Source organism: Gossypium hirsutum, chromosome A01 (genome assembly GCF_007990345.1).
Source record: "Gossypium hirsutum isolate 1008001.06 chromosome A01, Gossypium_hirsutum_v2.1, whole genome shotgun sequence".
Lineage (NCBI taxonomy): Eukaryota > Viridiplantae > Streptophyta > Magnoliopsida > Malvales > Malvaceae > Gossypium > Gossypium hirsutum.
Window position 1 is genome coordinate 12893888 of NC_053424.1, and position 22087 is coordinate 12915974.

Genomic DNA, 22087 nt, shown 5'->3' on the forward strand with positions numbered 1-22087 from the left:
TTTAATAAAAATATTATATTATTACAAGAATATTTTTACCAGTTTCATATTTTATATAAAATCAATAGAATTTTAAGCATAATAAAATCTCAACCTAACATCATAATATTTAAACCTTCAACTCTACCCATTTCATTTTTACCAAAAAATTGATCATTTAATAAAAATAATTTTGACATAACATTTATTCACTCAGATATAATTTAGTTAATTATTATTTATTTGAGGTAAACTATCACTCAACCAGAGGCGAAGCTAGGGAGGCATGGGCCTCGGCCTCCCTAAAATGTAAATCTTTAAAATTTTTTAAAAATTTTAAATTAATAAAGGTAAAATTGTACTTTACCCCCCTAAAATTATAAAAATTCTACTTAATCCATTACAAATTATAAATATATAAACTATAAAAAATTAAAATTTCATCTGGGCCTCCTAAAGAATTTTTCTGGCTTCTCCCCTGTACTCAACTACATAAAAATCAAAAATAAAATAAATCTAAATTCTGTAAAGCCCAAAAATTTATAAAAGTTGAGTATTTAAATTTGATACACATGAGTTTTCCAGAGTTGATCATGAAAAAACCAGATTACATAAAACTATAAAGTTTTAGAATCCTTTATCAAGAGAAAAAAATGGTCTTGAAAAGGTGAAGGTTTAAATGACAAAGACTTGAAGGATGTTGCCTATGCGTGCTGGAGTTGATCGAATCCCCCACTATATGGCCGGAGGTAGGTGGTGGAAGTTGTGGTAGGTTGGGTTTTATTTTAGGAGAAGAGGAGAGAAGAAGAGAAGGAAAAAAAAATCTTAAATTTCTAAAATTTTATATTTATTTGAATTTTTTATATTTATTATATATTTATTTCAATTTTAAGTTTTATTTTTAAAAAATTTTTAACATCATATTTAAATTTTAGGCCGAAAATAATTTTTATATATAAATGTATTTTTATAGTTTATAATTTTATTAGATTTAAGATCAAATTGAGATAATTTATAAATATTAAGAATTAATTTTTTTTAATCATAACTAAATTGATAAAATATAAAAATTTGAAGAATTAACCATGTTATTATATCAATTTTAAAACTGCTTAAAAAAATAAACCCTGTCAATTAAGTGATTATTTCAAAACTTTTAACTGACAAAAAAATTCAATATAATTTACCCTAATTTTTTTATAGAAAAAGGTTAGGGATTTTCGCAAGATGAAACCATTGAAAAACAAATATGCGAATCAATTTGACTGAACCTCATGCAAAATTTGTCACCTAGCATTAGCACTACATGAGTTAGAGAAATTCTACTCGACCCAAAGATCTGCCCAAAAAGTGAAAGTGTTTGAATAGAAATATAAGCTGAAAAATAAGTTTAGACAGAAAAATAAGACTTGTTTAAAAAATGGGTCAGACCTCGAGTAACACAATTTTTGGCCTAGGCTCAAATTCACAAAAATAACAAAAAAATTTACTATTTTTTGTTGTTTTCTTCCCATTTTGTTACTTTTTTGTTGTTTTAATACTATTTTCTTGTTGTAAAAGATTTATTTTAATGTTTTTAGTATTATATATATTTAAAAATTATATTAAAAAATTAATACAGGTGGGCCGGCCCTAGTTTTAACATTTTTATTTAGGCTAGACTTGTACAAAATTTTAGACTTATTTTTTAGGCTAACAAATGGGCCTAAATTTTTTATTAGACCTCACCCAAACCCAACCTGACCATGAGCACCTCTAATCTTACGGAAAAAATAGCTTTTAACAATTCAGTTAAAACTTGAAAGAATGTGATCGGAAAATCTTTGGAGGACAATAGAATGGGCGAAAAGGCAATGGGAATTGGTTTAAGTTGTAGTGAAGAAGTGAGGGTTGAGGAGCAAAGCTAACACTGCGGAGCCATTAGCGTTTTTGCTTTTAGTGGCAACTTATAGTTTGGGAGCTTGCTGGACTACTTTTTGCTTGCTGCAAGCTAGAACGTTGTGTAGGTGAATTGGTTTAGGGGAGAAAGTTGATGGTGAGGTTCATGATCTCTTGATCAAAACCCACTTCTTACGATGTTTATTTGTTGCTAGTGGCTGCCGGAATTTCTAGCTAGGAGTTCTATGATCAGTTGTGATGCTCATGTTAGATGCCTTTGAAAGGAAGATACTTATATGTACACATTATATTTGAACAAGAAAGTTTAGATAGGAAACTCACCTTGATTAAAAGCTCTATCGTTTAGGGTTGTCACTGGTAACAAGCAACTGAAACACGTAAGAAATGTGACTTCCTAAAAGACCAAAAGAAAAAAAAATCATGGATTAAAAGGGAAACAAGAAAGCATTTTGTTTCGGAGGAAGGGGGTGGAGTTCTTTTTGTTGCATCAAATCAATGTGTGTGACATGCAATTTTGTAGCATATTGTTTTCTGATTTAAAATGATAAACTCAAGTTATAATTGGTGCCTTGAATTCTGTTATCCCTATGGACCTCATTTGGTATAGCTGGTTCTAGTTCAGTGGTTCAACCTTTCCAGCAATCTCATCTTCAGCCAGTAGGTTTATTGCCAGATCAGTCTGCTACATATTTGATTGGCAGGCCCTTCTCCTGCTTGTTAATCCATATTTAAGCCCATCAGCTGTCCCACTTACATTCTTATGACAAGCTGCCTACGCATGGTGCATATGCACCATGATATTTATTGATCTAGAGCTGGTATTTATTGAGTTGCCTTTATATAAAATATGTCTGGTAACTGGTTATTTGCTTAGGCTCCATTTATAGTTCTAAACTGATTAATGTCGACGCCAACCCGAATCTGAGTTAATGAGGGAAGGGTTTGGGCATTAAAGTTGTAACCTACATTGTCCCTTTCCTTGGTACCATTATTTATTTATTTCTATCCGTTGTTGCTCAACAGTCAACACCAATCTCCAAGATGCAGATACAGTTACATGATTGTTGTTCATATATGAAACTTGGTGTAGATATAAGTTCAATGATAGGGAACACTAGCTGCTCTACAGGCCTTGCTTCTTTCACTTTCTCATTTATGTCAAACACATTGCTCAATGCTAGTTAGATTGCTGTAGTTTTTAGTTGAACTTTTTAACTCGGTAAATATACAAATAGTACAAATATTAAATACAAATAAAAAAGAAACAGAAAAATTGAAACCAATCTGTCTGTGTTTGCTGCAGTACCCATTTTTAGCCTAGGTAAGATATTGCTTGTGAAAGTACCCAATGCTTAAATTTGATTTAACTTTTAGTGGCAAATTCGCTTCAACCTCAGCCCTACCTTTACCTTTATTTGTATATATAGCTACTTATTTCACTCAAAATTCCTTTGTCTGGTTTCAAGCTAAAACCATGAATGTTGAAATCCAAAACCTTTTCCTCAAATAAAGTTTGTTTGTTAGTACTTATTTACAATTGTTCATTTTTAAACCTTTTTCTGGATAATGTCAGCAAATTCCTGCTTTGGTCCCATAATCATATGATCATGTCTTTTATAATGTTTATAGCAATGTCTTTAACTATTGTATAAAAACAACAAAATTGTATTATCTTTTGCTTGTGGATGATTTTAAGTGCCCTAAATCAAGTAAATTAAAACTTATCTGTTAAAAGCTAAAGGAGGTTTTCCAAAGCTCAAATTTGTTTACTTTAATTAATAAAGAAAAGAGAGGTGTCATCTCCTCTAGTTTTAGAAGGCCTTTTTTTTCACATTTGTATCTGTTTCATTCACTTGATTTTTACTTGTGTATTTGTGAAGTAAAGGTTTTTTCTTTTAATTAATAAAAACAAAAATAGAGGTGAAGAAAAGAAAAAGCATGATCCTTTGTAGATAACTACAATGATTGCCTATGACAAAATGGGTCACCTTTTGAAGATTTAACCACCTTTCACATATTTTCTTTAAAAAAAGAAAAAAAAAACATTGTTAAAAGTCAGTGAAATCGGTCGTTTTTTTTTTTTTTTTGCAAAATGGGTTATTTTAATTATAATTATTTAAAAATAAATTAATTAAATTAAAGGTTAAAAATAAAAATAAAATTGCAAAGTGGAGGGAATGAGAGAAGCCCCAGAGCTAGATCCAATGAAACAAGTCAAACTCTGTCCATCTCCTCTGACAGCCTTCTCCAACACACTCAAACAGTAAAACTCACCCTTAAAGTTTTAATTAAGATATATGTAACACTTTTAATTCGCGGTGTATGGTTTTATTATTTTATTATTTAACCTTAATTTACTAATCTAACCCTCCTTTCTTTTTCCTTACAGACATAAAAGCTAAATCAACTCCATTTTGACTCTCTTCACTGTCTTGTCTTTTTTTTTTTTTTAATTTTCTTTTCTTTGCTGTGTTGTAAATTGTAAATGGAGGAGCAAATATTAGCATCTTCTTCTTCTTCATCATCTTCTTCTTCGGCTGTTGCTGCGGCTACTATGCAGCACGATCTATCGGGTTCGGCTGGTTCTGGTGGAGCTCGGTACAAGCTTGTGGCTCCAGCTAAGCTACCCATCTCAAGGTCGGCTTGTATTACGATTCCACCTGGGCTTAGTCCTTCTTCTTTCTTGGAGTCTCCAGTTCTTCTTTCTGACGTTAAGGTTTGACCTGCTTTTTTTTTTATAAATATGGGTTGTATTGATTTTTGTTTTTGTTTGTTTCCTGAGAAAATAGAGGAAAGTTGCATGCTTTCTAAAAATTCACCGGTGAAATTGAATTCTTCCTTTTTTTAAGAAAAAACCCAAGATTTTTTCTAGTTGACTGAGGAATTCAGTAGTGTGAGATTCAGAGTTTTAATTTTGTTAAATTTTTACAGTAGCTTTTAGTGGAGTATTTTTCTTTCTATTTTTCCCCCTTTGGTTTGGGAATGATGTGATTGGATTTAATTTTCGGCTCAAGATGTGCTTAAGGTGGGAAAATAATTTGGTTATTATGTTTGTTTGCTTTCACTTTTGTGTTCTTAAATGCTTGATTTTATATTTGAAGTGGTTTATGATGGTGAGGACTTTAAGGAAAAAAATAAATTTCTGATGCTCTAATATTGCAACTATTAGATAAATTATGAAATATGGCTTCTCAGGTCCATGGATTTGTATATTGCGGGAGGAATAAAGTTTTTCCATTTTTAAAAGTGTTGTTAGTATAAAAATTCTAGATTGGACCTTCTTTTTCTATATTCTATGTGTTTTTTAATGCCAATGTTGTTTTTTCACACAATGAATCTCTCCCTTTTGATTATGGGAATTGTGGCTTCTTTATATGTACACACACACTTAATATTTATGTGATTTTCCTTGTCTTAACTATAGGACATACTAGAGAACTTTTCCATTTTGTGCAATGTAGAATATGGAATAGATGCTAAGGGTGAGGTGGAGTGGAATGCATTAATGGATGGATGCTTCATTAAAGGTGAGCCTTTGATTTTAGATCAAAGGATGGGGATTTGTTTAATGTGTGGTGCAAGGAGGCAATGAAATGAATGAGTGGAAAAGTATAAAGTTGGTGGGTCAAGGTTAGGAGGAGGCATGACTGCCTCTGATTTAATGGAGGATATGACATTACATAGAGTAGAATTTGCAGAAAGCAAATGGGTATTGCAGCTTATAAGTTGAGCTTGAGGTTTTACAGACTTGCTTTTCACGTAAAGCGTAGGGTTTACTTGAAGTATATGAATGATTTTGCTTTTACTCGCCTTTAGTTGGTTTGGTCTGGAATCTTGCCCTGCTGTCCCTCTCATTTTGTTTATATTAAGTTGTTTTTTGCACTAAATAAACATGATGGAATTAGTTTGTGTAATCTTTGGTCACTGCTTGGTTTGAGCTTTATATGCTTGCTCTTGCTGACAATAGCTGTGCCAAGTAACTTGTTTTGTTTATTGTTGTTCAAGGCGGAGCCTTCACCGACTACTGGTTCTCTTATCAAGCCTCAAGCAGTACACGCCTCTGTTGCTTGTAGTACATATTCAGCAACCACTGCGTGTTCTAATGCTTTTGACGAAAGAAATCCAAGCACCTTTGAGTTTAGACCTCATCCTAGATCAAATATGGTAATTTCCTGATAAATGTTGATGCATACTTTGAGATTGAAATTTAAATAATAATTTCCATTGTTTCTAATATTCAGTTGTTCTATATTTCACGATAGCCATAGGCATAGGCATATAATTAGTTTAGTGTCTAGAGTCCTGGTTTTATGCGGAGACTCTTTTGCATCAATTTAAACTCTGCCCATAAACCCAACAATAGGAAACTAATTTATTAGTTAGCCTATAGTGGCATCATGCCAGAGGATGTCATAGGCACACCTAAACTAGTAGCCTGTTCTTCTATCTTAACTATTCATTATCGACATTCTTTGTCTAAATTCATTATGTTCTGCTGGTTGGAAGGTATACCCATCTAAAGGTCTTCTTTTTCCCCCTTATTCAAGGCTCCTGCAGATTTAGACCCGCAGAGAAGTGAGCAATCTCGGCAGATCCAAATTCAATATCAGACCATATCATTCAATTCATCAGCTTCAGTTAAGAGTGAGATGGCAGGCTCCTCGAATGTATTGAGCCTTTCCGTACCTGTTCATACAGCTACTTCTATGGCTAGCGCTCATGCTGAAGTCGATGCAGAGGAATTAAACCAGATAGGTAACCCAAATGGTGGGATGCCATCTGGGCAGTCTGATCATAGAGGAGTTGGGCCTGTGTCATCTGAAGATGGATACAACTGGAGAAAGTATGGACAGAAACATGTGAAAGGATGTGAATTTCCACGCAGTTATTACAAATGTACACATCCTAATTGTGAAGTGAAAAAGCTGTTTGAGCGATCTCATGATGGACAGATTACTGAGATAATATACAAAGGTACACATGATCATCCTAAACCTCAGCCTAGCCGCCGATATTCTTCTGGTAATATCATGTCTGGCCAAGAAGAAAGATCTGACAAGGTCTCATCTTTGAATGGTAGAGATGGTAAGGGTTTAAAAACATTATACATTCAGTTTTATCTGTGGAGTCCTTTTTCCTTTTGACTTACGAATTAATGCTTTCTTTTTCACCATTTTAGACAAGTCATATTGCGGTTATGGCCAGATGGCTCATAGTATTGAGCCAAATAGTACTGCAGATATATCTCCTGTCACAGCTAATGATGATAATTTAGATGAGGTTGAAGATGATGATCCATTCTCGAAACGGAGGTATGTTAATTTGTTATTTGTCAATAGAGGCATTATTTTTTTATTTTGTGGATTTGTCTGCTTGCTAAGGATACTAGCAAACAATGAACAGGAAGATGGATGGTGGGATTGATATCACTCCTGTGGTGAAGCCAATCCGGGAACCACGTGTTGTTGTTCAGACTGTGAGTGAAGTTGATATACTGGATGATGGGTATCGTTGGCGCAAATATGGGCAAAAAGTAGTGAGAGGAAATCCTAATCCTCGGTATGTACCATTAAAAATCAATGATGATAGATTTAGAATATCACACTTACAAGTCATCTTTTAATACGCTCATATGTTTCAACATATACCTTCTTGAAACACTATGTTGGTGGCTTACTGGCATGTTGACTTTTGTGCTTTGTCATAAATTAGATATGAGAATTGAGTGTTTTAGGATCTTTTATTCAGTTTATCTTGAGTATTATTTGTATTTTGTTGTCTCGCTATGGCTTTATTGCATGCCGATTTCGAGGCTCATATTTGAGTCGTATGCATGACTACTCTTGACCATAGGTTTTTGTTTCTTTATTTTATTATTGTTTCTTACATCAGTTATTTATGATGTTATTTTTTCTGCTTACTTTTTATGTAGGAGTTATTATAAGTGCACAAATGCCGGTTGTCCTGTTAGAAAACACGTTGAGAGGGCATCTCATGATCCGAAAGCCGTTATAACCACATACGAGGGAAAACACAATCACGATGTGCCAACTGCAAAAACTGGTAGTCATGATACAGCAGGACCAGTAGCAATGTGTGGGCCATCAAGGGTTAGATCAGAAGAAAATGATGCCATTAGCCTTGATCTTGGTGTTGGTATTAGTTCCGTTCCCGAACATGCTTCAAATGAGCAACAACAATTGGATTCTGAACTGGTCCAAAGCCGCCCACAGGCTGGTGGTTCAAGTTTCAAATTTGTTCAACCAACTATGATGGCATATTACGGTGCTCTAAATGGCAGCATGAATCAGTATGTTTCTAGAGAAAATCCGAGCGAAGGCCGTGGTGTTGAAATTACACCCCTAAATCACTCTTATGCATTTCCACAGAGCATGGGAAGAATACTAACCGGTCCGTAAAAATCTATTAACAACGAAGGTGAGGATGAATAAAAATATGGACTGGATTTCATTTCTCCATCTTTTTCACTGGTAAAAGGGAAGGTTAAAATTGTATTCTGAAAATTCGGATTTTTCTACATATGTATGTATGTATGTATGTAATGTATGTATTAGTTTACCATCTCAGCTTATCTCAATCATGTTGCCAATCACTGTTTGTATTAACTTGGGAGTTTGTACAAAAGTGGAACGGATACAGGTATTATTTTCTCACAGGAAAATGTTGTAAAACAAATTCTTGAAATGATATTTGTAAGAATATAATATATATGTATTATCCATCTTGTGGTTAAGAATTTGTGAGTAGTACATAGTATTTTTCTTTAACATTGCCTCTTAGATAATGCCCCACAAAGCCAATCTTTGCTTACACATTTTGATGGAAAATTCTCACACATTATCTACAGTTATTGCTGGAGGCTATGAAATTTTGGTATCAGACCAAAGGATTGATCAGACATTTTAAGAATCCGAGGTTATGAATTTTGATCCTTTTGATGTTCTGATCGTTGATTCAGGGCTGAGATTCAATTGCAGACAACTTGTTCCAGGTCCTGTTGACTGCCTAATTGAACTTTATTTTTTAATTTTCTTCAACACTTGGATTGGATTATATTTTTCTAGCAGAAAAGGATAAAAGAAATGGTGAAAATACACCAAAATCAACAATCAGGAAAAGATATCTAGAACAAATCCAACAGGTTATCCAACATTTACAAATTGACCGTTGATATAATCCAAAACCCATTTGGACTAATCGGTCATTGTTTTGGCAGGGATTGTAGAAGAGCACATGTATCATGCTGTGGCCCATATCTCCACTTGGAACTTACGAAGTCTACCATCTCAAAAACTAATATGAAACTGAAAGCCGTAGTTTTGGCCATCATCAACTTGGAGAAATCCCTTTGGCCAGGCCAAATTGGTCAGTCTTTGCCTCTCATTTCATCCAACATGTTTCACATATCAATCTTCAGTCTTAAGTCTTCATCAGAAAGGTCCAAAAGCTTAAAAGAAACGGTTGTTTGAAACTTGTAACTGTTAAAAAGATGAGTTTAGACTCCTAGACCTTGACTTTCATGACAATGTAACCCACTTTAAAGCTGAAATACAAGATTCTAATTGCTTGTAGCTACCATTAACCGTGACAAATGTAGACCATGTATAAAAACAGTTCTATATATTACTAGACCACACTGCGAAGATAGAAAAAAAAAAGCGATGAAATTTGTTTTCCAGTTGTTTAGGCGAGGTACCAAAACCGAAGGCAAAATGGACCTGAGCTTATATTAGGAATAATTTCAAGGGAAGGCATGAAAAAGTGGTAAAACTTGATTACATAAAACAGTTCTTCAGTCACGATCATATATGCGTAGGCTATGGTCCTAACTTTGCTCTCAACGTGGTCCACTGTTGAGAGGTTGTTTGTTCCATGCCATGTGATCTTGCATGCAACCTTCCCTCCTATTCTCAAAGCCACCATGCAAGATCATAAGGGTTCTAGAAGTGAATAACTCAATAGTTCTCAAAAAGTTCAAGCATGGTAGATGGAAATGAGCTGTTACTTTTCTATGCACTAGCCTGCTGCAGCTGAAAGCTGAAGCAAGTGTCCAAGTCGTCGAGTCTGCTGCCTAATTCATCAAGATTTGAGACGGAACTTACCAGGAAAAATGGGATTAAATCGAGTACAAGTAGTGAGTTACAGTATGGTTCCTTCAAGTTGAATTTGAAGAAGGATGTAATAGTTTGCAGGGTGACTGCTGGCAATGTTTGGAGGCTACCAACACAATTGATGGGGCATATGAAGGATTTGACTCGTCCGGGACCACAGAGTGGAATATCCCTGTGCTATTCTTCCTTGTTTGTCATAGTTTTCAACTGAAATGTGAACGTTTTCAGGCAAATGAACCAGCTACCACCATTTTATTTCCATGAAATGAAAAGAAAACAAGTTTGTTTTGCTGATAAGTCCAACAATTTGAACATTACAGTGTAAAACGCGTATGCAAGACAAGCTGCAACAGTTAACCACTAGAATTTACGACTAACATTTAGTTGTACAAAGGACTTGTTTTCATTACATCCCTGAAAAGGACATTCTCATCAAATTAAGTGCTAATCCTGAGTATGCCAAAGATGAAATGTAAATAACAGCTATCCTTCGGTTAACATCTCCATGCACAAGAAGCAATTATAGCTCGATCCATCCAGCCGAGATAAAGAACGCCATCTCTCTCTTCAAGAGTATACTTATCGCAATAGCTTTGCAGCAGAGTTTTGATGGTAGCATTTACAAATGGACTTAATGGAGAGGGTGTAAAGCCAGCCATAATAAACCTTGATCTCCATTTCCCAAAAAGTTCATAACGTTCCACTCTCTCTTTCCCTTCACATGCTATAATGTTGACAATCTCCCGGGCCAGACAGTGTTGTTCAACGTTGATTCGCTCCTTGTGTTCTCTTGGCATGCTAACATCAATCGATTCAAAGATAGACGAAAAATAACCCATTGTCTCTAGGAAACGGGGAATGAAGGGGGAGGTATTTGTATTTGCTTCTTGCTCAACGAGCGTCACCACCTTTGGGGACAAACTCTTGGCCAACCTCAATAGTCTGTCCCGATGGTTCTGAGTGTCCACACTTTCATCTGGCATGTGATGCAGCATCATGGCAAAGTTTACAGCAATGGCTTCACCAGGTTGAATACCAAGGTTTTCAAGTTGAACCTCTGTACCAGAAATAGCGGCAGCATGGAACTCAAAGGGTACCTTACATGACTCAGCAAGTTTGCGTAGTCTCTGCCCCACTATTTCAAGTCCTCCTCCTCTGGCAAAAGCTGATGTAGGGTCATCAATGCCTGTTATACGGATGCTTGGAGGTCCTCCGGGCCGACCAGCAAGAGCATTGATTAGGGTCAACCATTGGCTTCCTTGGGCAATCTGAAAATCAATTATATGGACTCTACTTTCTTCTTTCATGGCTTCAGCAATTGCCCCGTTTGCTGACATATAGCCAAACTTGAAATACGGGCAGATTTCATAGAGGATGTGCATGTATGAAAGCAGTTCAGGACTGGCAGGCTCTTTGCATCTTAGGGCTTTGTAAATAGAACTTCCTGAAGAAGCCAACCGCGCAACAAGCCCTTCCAACATGTAGGCTCCTAGTCGTTGCATTGGTTCACCTGAAACTGACACCATTTGACGTAATTGCGCAATCAAACAGTCAGCCATATACATATCATTACTTTCTATAGCTTTGGCACAAGCAAAAAGCAGTTCTTTCAGGTCCCCTCTGGCGATCATCTCTTTCATGTATTTCCACCTCTCCGCTTCTACGGAAACTTCAGTGGCTCTGCCAGAAGCTGCTATTGCATGAAGGTCAAGATCACCTGAATCGATACCTAGCATAGCAGTTTCCAGTTGTCTTATCATGAGCCCCAAGTCATTTTCATTGTCTATTACACAAGAACCACTTATTGGTGAAGCACATGTATTTTCCGGGGAATGATGAAGGTCCAATGGGTAAGTGTAGTTTTGCTGCGAAACAGGACTGCCATCGGGTGAAAAACTGGCTGTCGAAGAAGAGTTCTGCACACTGGACGATGAATCAAGGGTGCAGTATCGCTCCAGGTTAGGAATTGAATGTTGCACACTATTGCTGCCATCATCAGAACCTGACTGGCATGGCTCTAAGCTCTGGTTTGGAGGACAACAATAGGACTCCAGCTCTTGCACGGGCCAGTCAATGCACTTGCCTGTAATTTTATGTTTCTGAGACGTTTGCATTGCAGAAGTTTCTTTTATTTAATCCTACGAGTCAACAGACAACAACAGAGCACTGCAAAACCTTTCTGATAAAGTACCTCCGTATTTAACCAATAGCACTGTTATTATGAATAAGTTAAATCACCCAACCATTTCCAACAACTGCTGCTTGGCACCAATAACACATCAAAGAGAAGAACCGGATGAATTCTGCATAGAAGGTCAACAAAAGGCATTAGCTGTATTTTATGATGGAAAAATCAAGTAACACCAGCTTTTCTTTTATATCAGAAGAAATCAAACATGAAAAAAGATGCACCAAATGGAAAGTAAAAGAGTTCAAGTCTTCTTAATCCGACTAGTGATGATGACAACCAAACGATACATAGCATAAAACAGGAAAGATCCTACATGTGTTAATAACCTAACACGTCTGCCATGCATAAAATGGGCACCAGTATAAGTTTTCTGCCCCTAGAGTTCAAATATAGATTGATTTCATGCGTAACATAGCTGGCAAAGAAGATTGTATGAATGAAATAGTAGGCAGGCAGGATGATGTGCAAGATATATAAAAAATATTTATTTCAATCTTCAGGTAAAATATGTTTCATAAACAAATATCAGCAAGGAATTAACATGAAAATGGTTTATATAGGAACTTGAAAGGGAAATAAAAAGCAGCTCACTTATTAAAACGACAGAAAGCATCTAATAGATTCATGCAGCTAAAGCTTTTTCAGTAAAACAAAGAAAAAAAAATTTGCAGAATCAAACCAGCGGTATGCTGCTAACATAGAACTAAAAGTTGTAAGTGAAATTAAAAGAACATGAAGTTTTTCTGCAATGAAACAAAACAAACTTTCATTATTTAATGTGAAACTATGAAATTGTTTTACATTTCCCCAAGAGAGTGAAGACTTCGAGGATAAGAACATAAAAAAGGCAGGGTTTAAAGAAGAAAAGACAATTACTTTCAAACATGCATGAACATAAAGATTATACCTTTTACAACAACATACATGTTAGCTCAAAGAAAACTTGGTACTAAAAATTCAGCTAAAAAACAAACTCATTTCAGACCTCAAATGCATTCATTTGCATCATATATAAGAAGAAAAATAAATACCGAGAAACAAAGCAACAAACCATGAAACTCGGTGATTTGGGAAAACAAAATCACCCCCCAAAACCAGAAAAAAAAAGCTTTAACGAAGACCCTAGTTAATTTTAAGTAATAAAAGAAATGGATTGAATACTGATATCCCATACCTTATTTTGATTCCACTTCTAAACTAAAAGTTTTGGTGCTAAGTTTGGGGTTTCAAAGAACAAAAGGAGAATCTCAAACTACAAAGTGGCAAGAACAAAAAATCAATCCCCAACCTCCTAAGGTGTATTAGCCGTCAGTTTATAACAAAGCTTCATTACAAAAATGACATTCTTCATTATGGGAATTACATAAATGACACTGACAAAATGACAGATTTTCTTACCTAAGACATGAGTCACACATTTCTTTACATCCAAGTTCCAACCCATCCACAGATTCAACCTCTTGCCTCCTTCCTTACGCTCTATTTGAAAAGACCAAAAACACCCTCTCTCAGCCAACAGAGTCTCCACCAAACTTTAAATTATTATCATATTTGATCCCTATTAGCCTTATCTTTTTGTTTGATCAAAGAAAAACTGGTCTATCGAAAGACTTTAGCTTGGAGTCTTCAAATTATAGTCAAATAATATAATCCCAACGCCAATATCTGAAAATGTCAAAGTCTTCTGTTGAGAAATAGCAGTTGATCTTTGTCTCTTTTATTTAATCTATGTGGGATCACTTAATCAATAATTTACTCAAATTATAAGAAAAATCAATTAATAAACATATGTAGTTAGATGAAACGTAAGCATCCATGATTAGAAGAACAAATAAAAAATCATTTTTTGTAGATAGAAGTTGCAAAAGTTTGAACTTTCTTGTTTATTGGTTAAGTAGTAGCTATAGAAAAGTTTCTGAAATCATAACAATTTCCATTACCAATGGGGAAACGGAGGCATTAGATAAGTAAGTAAAATGAATGGTGCAAGTAAAAGTGTGAAGAAAGAAGAAACCTTTTGTTTAGATGGAATGGGGGGAGAGGGTATTTTGGTCTGAGAAAGGAGACACCTTTTGAAAGTTGACTGTGGAAAAAGGAAGAAAGAAACAGAGTTGGTTAAGTTCAGGGCTAGAGGAGTGTCAAAAGGATAAGTCCCCGTCCAGCATGCAAATCACAATAAAAATGGACCCACACGGTTTAAGCCCCCATTGTCACATTCACAATAAAAACTCATTCTTTTTCTCTCCATTACCCCTCTTGATGGCAGGAATATTTTCCAGAGTTTGAATAAAAATTAAAATTAAAATAGAGGGTATAAAATAGGTTTGAATTAGTTAGTTATATATATATAAAAGTAGGTTTAGATAAAATTTTAAATTCGTATTTTAGACTAAATTAATTTTAGTAAATATAAAGTGTGTTAAAATTATACTTAAACTCAGCTCAATCCGTGAACTTCTATTTTCCGTCAATTTCTCTTGCGTCAAATTTTGCTATTAATCTTTATAAATTATAAAATATAGATTTGATTTTATATTTCAATTTGATTAACTTTAATTTTTTATATATTTTTTAAAATTTTAAAATTCCAATCCTGATTTATACATTAGCAAGTAAATTGGTTGGATTAAGTTCTACTATTATTCTTGTACGATGCATAAAGTTTTAGATTTAGCTCATGTTCTACAATTATATTATTCTTAATCTTTATGCTTTTCAAATTTTGAAATTTTAATTTTGATGCAAACAATAATTGTTTTTTGTTAAATTCATTTACGGTCATTTTTGTGAGTAACATATAAAAATAACAAACTAAAATAAAATTATAAATGCAATAATAAGTTTGCCGCATCATATTTTGAATGTAACATAACTTAATAAATAAATAATTATCTTTTGGTTGAGATTAAAACTTTAAAATTAAATTTAAAAACATCAAATCAAATTATAAGAGTTAAATTCACAATTTATGTAAAATATAAAAATTAATATTAGAATTTAACTTTTCTCATACTTTTTAGACCTCATTGAATAATAAATATTCATGTGAGGTATATCAACTAAATCTTTGACTACAGAAGGATTGGAAGAGAAAAAGGGAGTTTGGTGATAAATATTTAATACATAAGCAAGCAGCTCCCCCATGGCCTTTAAAATTAAAGTCCTTTAGGAATTTTATGTATGAACACCACCCCTAACAGCTATCCCAAAATGAAGATGGCAACATATCACACCATCTTGGCTTACTAACTTTTTCTGTTTCAAATAAATTATCTCAACCATTTAGTGTTTCTATGTTAGGAGTAGTAATTGGTGTTTTGTGAGAATCTATTTGTATTTCAACCTAAAACATTTTGATTTTTAATTTTCTATTTCAATCAAAATTATATTTAATTGTTATAATATATATTTTTTAAATTGTTATTCACATTTTTCACTCTTTATATGAGTATGTCACACTCTTGTATCTTATAAGGTTAAAAAAATGTTGAAAGTCTACGTACTTTTCATACATTTAGAATTTAATTCTCAACTTTTATTTCAAGCAATTTAATTTCTTTATTTTATGGATTTAAAAATGTAACTTCAATTGTTAATACCATTAAAATTTTCTATTAAATTCAATTTCATTATAATGTTATTTTTTTTATACATAGTTATTAAATAATTTTTTTTAAAATGTCACATCAACTATTTTAATGAAGAACTTTAATGATATTAACAATTGAACCAAAAATTTAAAATTAAAAAAAATAAACAGACTAAATTCCTGAAAATAAAAGTAGAAGAATTAAATTTTAAATATATGAAGAATATAGTAATTTGAAGTAAATTTTAACCTTATATATATATATATTAAAAAATTTAACCAATTATGCATTTATATTCATTTTTTTCTGCATGTTAAATTCTATTAATTTCGAAAGTTATCGGAAATAAATTACCTCCTAATAGTTGATTGACAGAACAGTTAATATTACGCATTATTTCTATTAGTACAAGACAAGATTAAGAGTAGACTTCATTATAAATAAGTTGTAAATATTAATTTGAAAAGTGTGAAGTTTTAGATAAAAATATAAATTTAAAAATGAATTTCGATAGAAAATAAGATTTATTTTTTTAAATAGGTTTAGCTTCAGATAATTTTTTTTTGGGCCTGACTCGAATTAGTTTAATTTTTTTTTGCTACTATTTTATTGTTATTATTTGAATCTTGTATAACTCTTTGTTCTGCTATTAATTTTGCTAATAAAATTTTTTTAAATGTATTTACAATTTGCTTGGAAACATGTTTAGTATATTTAATTTATTATATTTTAAAATTTTATTTTTATATAAAAAATTAATACGGACGGGTTGAATTAAATTCAAACTTAACATTTTTAATTTAGGTCGAATTTAAACAAAATTTTAGAGCCATATTTTAGGCGGAATTAAAAATTTTCACCTATTACATTGTGTTGGTGTAACTACAATTTCATAAATATCCAGTGACCTTAGGGTATTTGTGTTTGAAATTATAGTTCCTAAATATAGGCACCACGAGTCAATGGTGCAATCTTTATCCTTTAATTATGACAATGGGATTTTCAAGTCCAAATCAATATATATTTAGGGAAGTCATTTTCTTCATTTCCTTGTGATAATGAATATCAAAATCTCAAACGACAAATATATATTTAGCCATTTGTCAAACCTTTCTGCACTGTCTACACCTATACCCTCCCCCAACTTAACATCAACCCCTTGGTTCAATTCAAATCAATCATTTACAGTGACTTTTTTGTATCACTCGCTATATACATGCACAAAGATTATCAAACCCAAACTAAATTCCTTTGATTTTATTTTTTCCCTTTTTGTTTTGGGGTATAAAGTCAAGTATTTAAGCATACGGGGAAGTTGACTACTTAATGCTACCAAATAAATCATAAACCTTGTTGTCATTGATGATGATGACCATTTTAGATAAGGGATGACGCGTTTGGAGACCATAAAGGCTTCCAGTATGGTTCTCCAACATGGTGACACTATGGTTTGATTTGCTTAGTTTTATGGTCAATTAAAAACATATGATAAGCAGCAGTTAAATATTTAGGTATAACAAACATCAAAATAATACCAAAACGGTTCAGGTTTCATATTCAAACACAACACAACACAACATAACATAACATAACCATAGAGTTTGTAAGAGTTCCCCACCAGACAGATAGGAAAACACAAGTCTTAAACAACAATATGGTGGTGAAACACCTCCCACCTATGCATACTTCTAATACAAGACACTTAAACTAACAGCACTTGATTTATTTAGTACTTCCTTTCCAGGGATATACGAGTGCTGCCTGCAGCTTCCTTCCAACAGAAGCTTGTCTCCAGAACACCTGCGTTAAAAAAATAGATCTGATACAAATTAACAATAACTATGGTATTCAACTGATATAATGTAAGGCACTGCAAATGGAATGATAAATAAATAGTCGGTTGGTTGCATCTTCTCGGATTTGATACGGCTCAACTTCTGTAACAAGACAGATCACTCATTTAGGTATGTTAGGCCAGGAAAACAGACATAGATAGACATAAATCTTTAACATGATGCTGTTGTATTGAGACACTACTTGTTCCTAAAACAAAGATGTAAGAAGGAAATGCATTGAAACTATTATAGTATACGTATGATGTTAAGCTTTCAATGTGATTAAAGATATTTAGCATCGCGAAGAACTCGGTGCAACAAGTCATATTAGTAAAAATTTCAAAGATTTAAAGCTAAACAAACTCTGGTTATAACTATCATTACAATTAGCAGAACACAAAACTCAATATTACGTACTTTGATCAACTCCAAACGGTAAGTAATTCAAATTATTCGATATTGAACTTGTACAGATGCAGCAACTAATGATCTAAGTGTCGGAAGATTAATAGTACTAGTGCAAGCATAATCTCAACTACCAATAATACTTGTCAAAAAGGTATCATATCAGAGCATCTTGTGCTATAAGCTGCGCTGATTGGTTACTGAGGGATTAGCCAAACGTGGCACGTAATCTTTTCAGCTCAACTACGGTATCTATCTATTATAATGGAACCTGCAGATCAGTTTGTTTCCAATGATGGCAATAGAAGATACTCGGGGAAAGTGTGTCACCTGTTAAAACGGGAAGCAAGTGATATAACCTAGGACTGTGGCATTGCAGTTCAATAGAATTATGATTAATGAGCAGACTTAATAACTACAATCTAATGTTCTTTGATCTATGGTCTTGCCATGACTCTTTTGTAACGACATATCTATTTGAATCTCTATCGACTAGGACATTAACATATGGTTAACTTGAAAATCAGGAAAGGCACATTACTTTAGGTCCAATTGTCAACTTGGTTACCAAATAAGCACAAATTCAGTTTACTTCCATAATAACAGGATGTTCATATCTCAGTTACCTTAACTAGTACAAGAATCCTCGATTTAACATATGACACGCGTAAAAAGACTCTAACAAGTGATCACCCTATGCTTTTTCTTGTCGGATTATGTCCTAGATAGGATAGATTATGACTTGATATAAATTCAGCACAAAACACAATAATTGGTGATTACGTTATTGTCGTGTAGCTGTCGGGCGGCTCTAAAGGTGATACAGAACAACTAATGCAAGCACCGGCCACGTGTTAAAGCATGACAGAACCGACAACCTAAATATAGTAGCAAATCAATTAAAGTTGGATCGATGAGGGAATCTTTAATAATCATTCTTCTATGCACGTGTTCATGCAAAATTTCATAGTGCACAGTGGTATAGAAAATCCACATAGGTTACTGATAAAAACGCCTATTCATTGTGCTAGTTTGCAGACATAGTACTCACAGACATGAAAAGTCATTACTGTCAAAAATGAAGCAAGATAACTTCACAACAATGAATAACGCATACAACATTATCACATCAAGCATATCATCTGTCAACATAAGGTTAAGCTAGCAGTTACGATTCTCAGTTTCTACTAAAATGGAACTAATATAAGCACTTTGAACTTACAGTATTCAGGCATTAGAAGAGCCCTGATCCCACTTCAGCCATGTTGGAGGAGGCCAGAACATATCCAGGTAGTGTGGGAATAATGCAAGAGGTGCACTGGATTGATCCGCTAAATTGTACAATCTGACCTTTCCATTCTTCAATTGCTTAAGACCCTCTTTGTCGTTGTCTGCTTCGATAGATTCAAATTTCCTAAGACGCTCCACATTGTCTATTTCATCAACATAGATGATGCAGTTCCCACCACACCCTGTGTAATCTCGAGTTGAAAAGGAAAAGGAACAATCAGTGCTGACGAAGAATGCATGATCACCCAAATCATTCACCTCCACCCAACAAAACCTACTCCGCTGGTCACCACTAGGGATCCGTTTGTAAACTTTGAATTTAACCGGCACATTAGCATCTTTGGCTTCGGTCATGAAAGCATCAAGTGTATAATTATATTGAACTAGAGTAGGGCAAATGAGGAAGTCTCTGACAACCAAGTAAAGATGGCCACATGATTCCACGAAATACCTTTCGCATTCCCAGTCCTTTTGTTCCAGAGATGTGTGAACCTCGTCCAGGGTGTAAAAGCTCTCATCCATCCCCAAAATAACGCCATAAATATTAACCATGAAGAATTTTCCATCGAAGTTGGTGATGTCACGGTAATGAACTTCAGTATCAAGCGAACACCAGTGGATGTCAGTCGTGTAAGTATCAAGCCTCGCACGTCTTAATTGCCCTGATGAGATAGAAATAGCCTTGTAGCTCGAATCAAAATCCGAAGCAAGCTTGAACTTGCGAGTCCAGAAATTGTTGTCATGGAGATCAGAACTACCATCATCCTTTAGCAGTCGAATACTGAAACCCTTGGTCATTTCTTCCACCCTGAAGTTGAGATGGTTTATCTCCTTGGGAAAGTTGGCAGGCATGTGCTTGATCAGACGCTCAGAAAACGGGTTCACCAGGCGGAACTTGTTCTCTTGCTCCGTTTCTTCCACCCTGATGAAACAGCTTTTGCGGTTGGGATGAGCATGAAAGCCTGGTTGAGCAATGCGGTAGACCACCGTTTGTGAAATGACGGCAGAAACAATAGGCTTCCTAGGATCATTAACAGGCAAGCTGAAATGCACTGGCAGTTTAGAAGATTTTGGTGGCAAAGGAACTGAAGCTCTCCAGGAGCAGCACACAGCTCGGAAACGAAGAACATCAGTGCGAGTGTCGAGGCACTTAGCAATGTAAGAGATGAGCTCTTTTGGAAGCTCAGACCAAGATCGACAAGGAGCCATTTCTTCTTCTTAAAATGGGGTGAGGGTGGAAATCAGATATGGATGAACAAGAAAAGAGAACGGATGTTTCTATGCAGCTCTCTTCAGCATTGCAAGTCTTGATATATAGTTGAAAGGAGAGGAGGAATCTGCCCCAAATGATGCTTACCTTCCTTTTTCTTTTGCCAGGTTATTGCTTATGTGTCAGCCAGTGTTAGGGTCAGTTTTGGTTGTAAGCAGAGTAATTTCAGGGGAAAAAAAGGAAAGAATCTGAGTCATTAAATGCTAATAATGACACCATTCAAAAGCAACTGGACTCAGCAATTTCATGTTCTAGTTTCGACAGTTTTTTTGTCTGCTTTTCCTTTTCAGTTACAAGCATTTGCATTTGTGAAGGAAACTCAACTTCAAACTAGCGTTTGCAGTTTAACAAGTACTTGAACAGAAAAAAATAATATATATATATCTTTCTCTGTTTAATTAAACTAAACAGCAAAAAAAGGAAAAAAATTGTGTTTAGTGCATAGAGTTATGACAATAATATGTGATTTATCATAGTAGAAAAAACAGTTGCTAATATCCGGGAGTAAGTGTCGGATAAGGTTATGTATCTAAGACATGTACATTCAGGTCTTTTTCTTATACTCGGAATGGTAAAGTCGAAATATACTATGCTGTCCATGTCTAAGATAGTGTCGGATTCGTTTCGAGCATGCACGAAAAATACAATCAAATCTAAATTATAGTTCTTTGAAACTGTGGGAATCTGATTCATTATACTTCCCTTTGCAATGTTCAGCAAGCATCAGATACAACAAATGTCAAAATGAAGCACATTGTCCAGAAAATCACATACTAATTCTGTATATGTATTCATATGTGTACATTTTACAGAGTTAATCATTCATGTATGCAGGAAAGCTTTTACAGCTTTTCTCCTTGAACCAGTTCAATTACTTGGCTCCCAAGTTTCAACTTGTTTTACAATGTAGAGTGTTATGGGGAAATCTTATAACATGAAAAGTAGTAAATTGTTTTTAACCAGTGAAGAACCTTTTCCATGACTGCCATGGAAGAAATCCACCTGCCAGCAAGCATTGATTATAGAGTAAGGAACAAAACTGATTATATAACCCTAAAATAATTAGTGTAAATTAACAAAGGCATATACCACATTCAAGGCATTTAAAATAATCATTGCCCCTGAAAACAAGTCCTGAGCCCCTACATTCACCACATCTTCTTTGTGCAATCTACAATCAATAATGCATAAACAAACACACAAATCATCATCCATAAATACATCATTGCATACATATTCAAAAACCCATTACTAATCCATTCCCAAATAATCAATTAACGCTTTGAATTATTTGGCTTACAATTCTTTTGCTGAATTCAATCCCTGCAACAATAAAAGGGGTAACCCCAGCTGCAGAAAATTTTTTTATATTAAACACTGTATTAAATATAAATACCAAGTAAGATAATCAACATTAGTAGACATAATCTTATGTTAATTGTGGACCTAGAGCTCCAACAACAATTTGCCAAGTGATATCGACTCGAGCAGGATCA

At 34.2% G+C, this 22087-nt stretch overlaps 3 protein-coding genes across 5 annotated transcripts; 1 reads left to right on the forward strand and 2 right to left on the reverse strand.

Annotated features, from left to right (window-relative positions):
* Positions 1 to 4063: 4063 nt before the first annotated feature.
* On the forward strand, positions 4064 to 8620 carry LOC107917828 (probable WRKY transcription factor 20). Of its 2 annotated transcripts, XM_041087216.1 has the most exons (7): positions 4064 to 4141; positions 4268 to 4594; positions 5884 to 6042; positions 6426 to 6963; positions 7058 to 7190; positions 7282 to 7437; positions 7811 to 8620. In XM_041087216.1, the coding sequence occupies exons 2-7, from the start codon at positions 4364 to 4366 to the stop codon at positions 8295 to 8297; spliced, it is 1704 nt and encodes a 567-aa protein (XP_040943150.1). In that variant the 5' UTR covers positions 4064 to 4141; positions 4268 to 4363; the 3' UTR covers positions 8298 to 8620.
* Positions 8621 to 10231: 1611 nt separating this feature from the next.
* Positions 10232 to 13654, reverse strand: LOC107917829 (scarecrow-like transcription factor PAT1). Of its 2 annotated transcripts, none has more exons than XM_016847174.2 (2): positions 13600 to 13654; positions 10232 to 12313 (listed from the first exon to the last, which is right to left on the reverse strand). In XM_016847174.2, the coding sequence occupies exon 2, from the start codon at positions 12122 to 12124 to the stop codon at positions 10505 to 10507; it is 1620 nt and encodes a 539-aa protein (XP_016702663.2). In that variant the 5' UTR covers positions 12125 to 12313; positions 13600 to 13654; the 3' UTR covers positions 10232 to 10504. The 2 variants fall into 2 exon arrangements, with proteins under 2 accessions (XP_016702663.2, XP_016702662.2); XM_016847173.2 differs by lacking the exon at positions 13600 to 13654 and adding an exon at positions 13376 to 13527.
* Positions 13655 to 17320: 3666 nt separating this feature from the next.
* Positions 17321 to 21593, reverse strand: LOC107916858 (F-box protein SKIP23). Its single transcript, XM_016846224.2, has 2 exons — positions 19254 to 21593; positions 17321 to 17591 (listed from the first exon to the last, which is right to left on the reverse strand). The coding sequence occupies exon 1, from the start codon at positions 20528 to 20530 to the stop codon at positions 19259 to 19261; it is 1272 nt and encodes a 423-aa protein (XP_016701713.1). The 5' UTR covers positions 20531 to 21593; the 3' UTR covers positions 17321 to 17591; positions 19254 to 19258.
* Between the last annotated feature and the right edge of the window lie 494 nt (positions 21594 to 22087).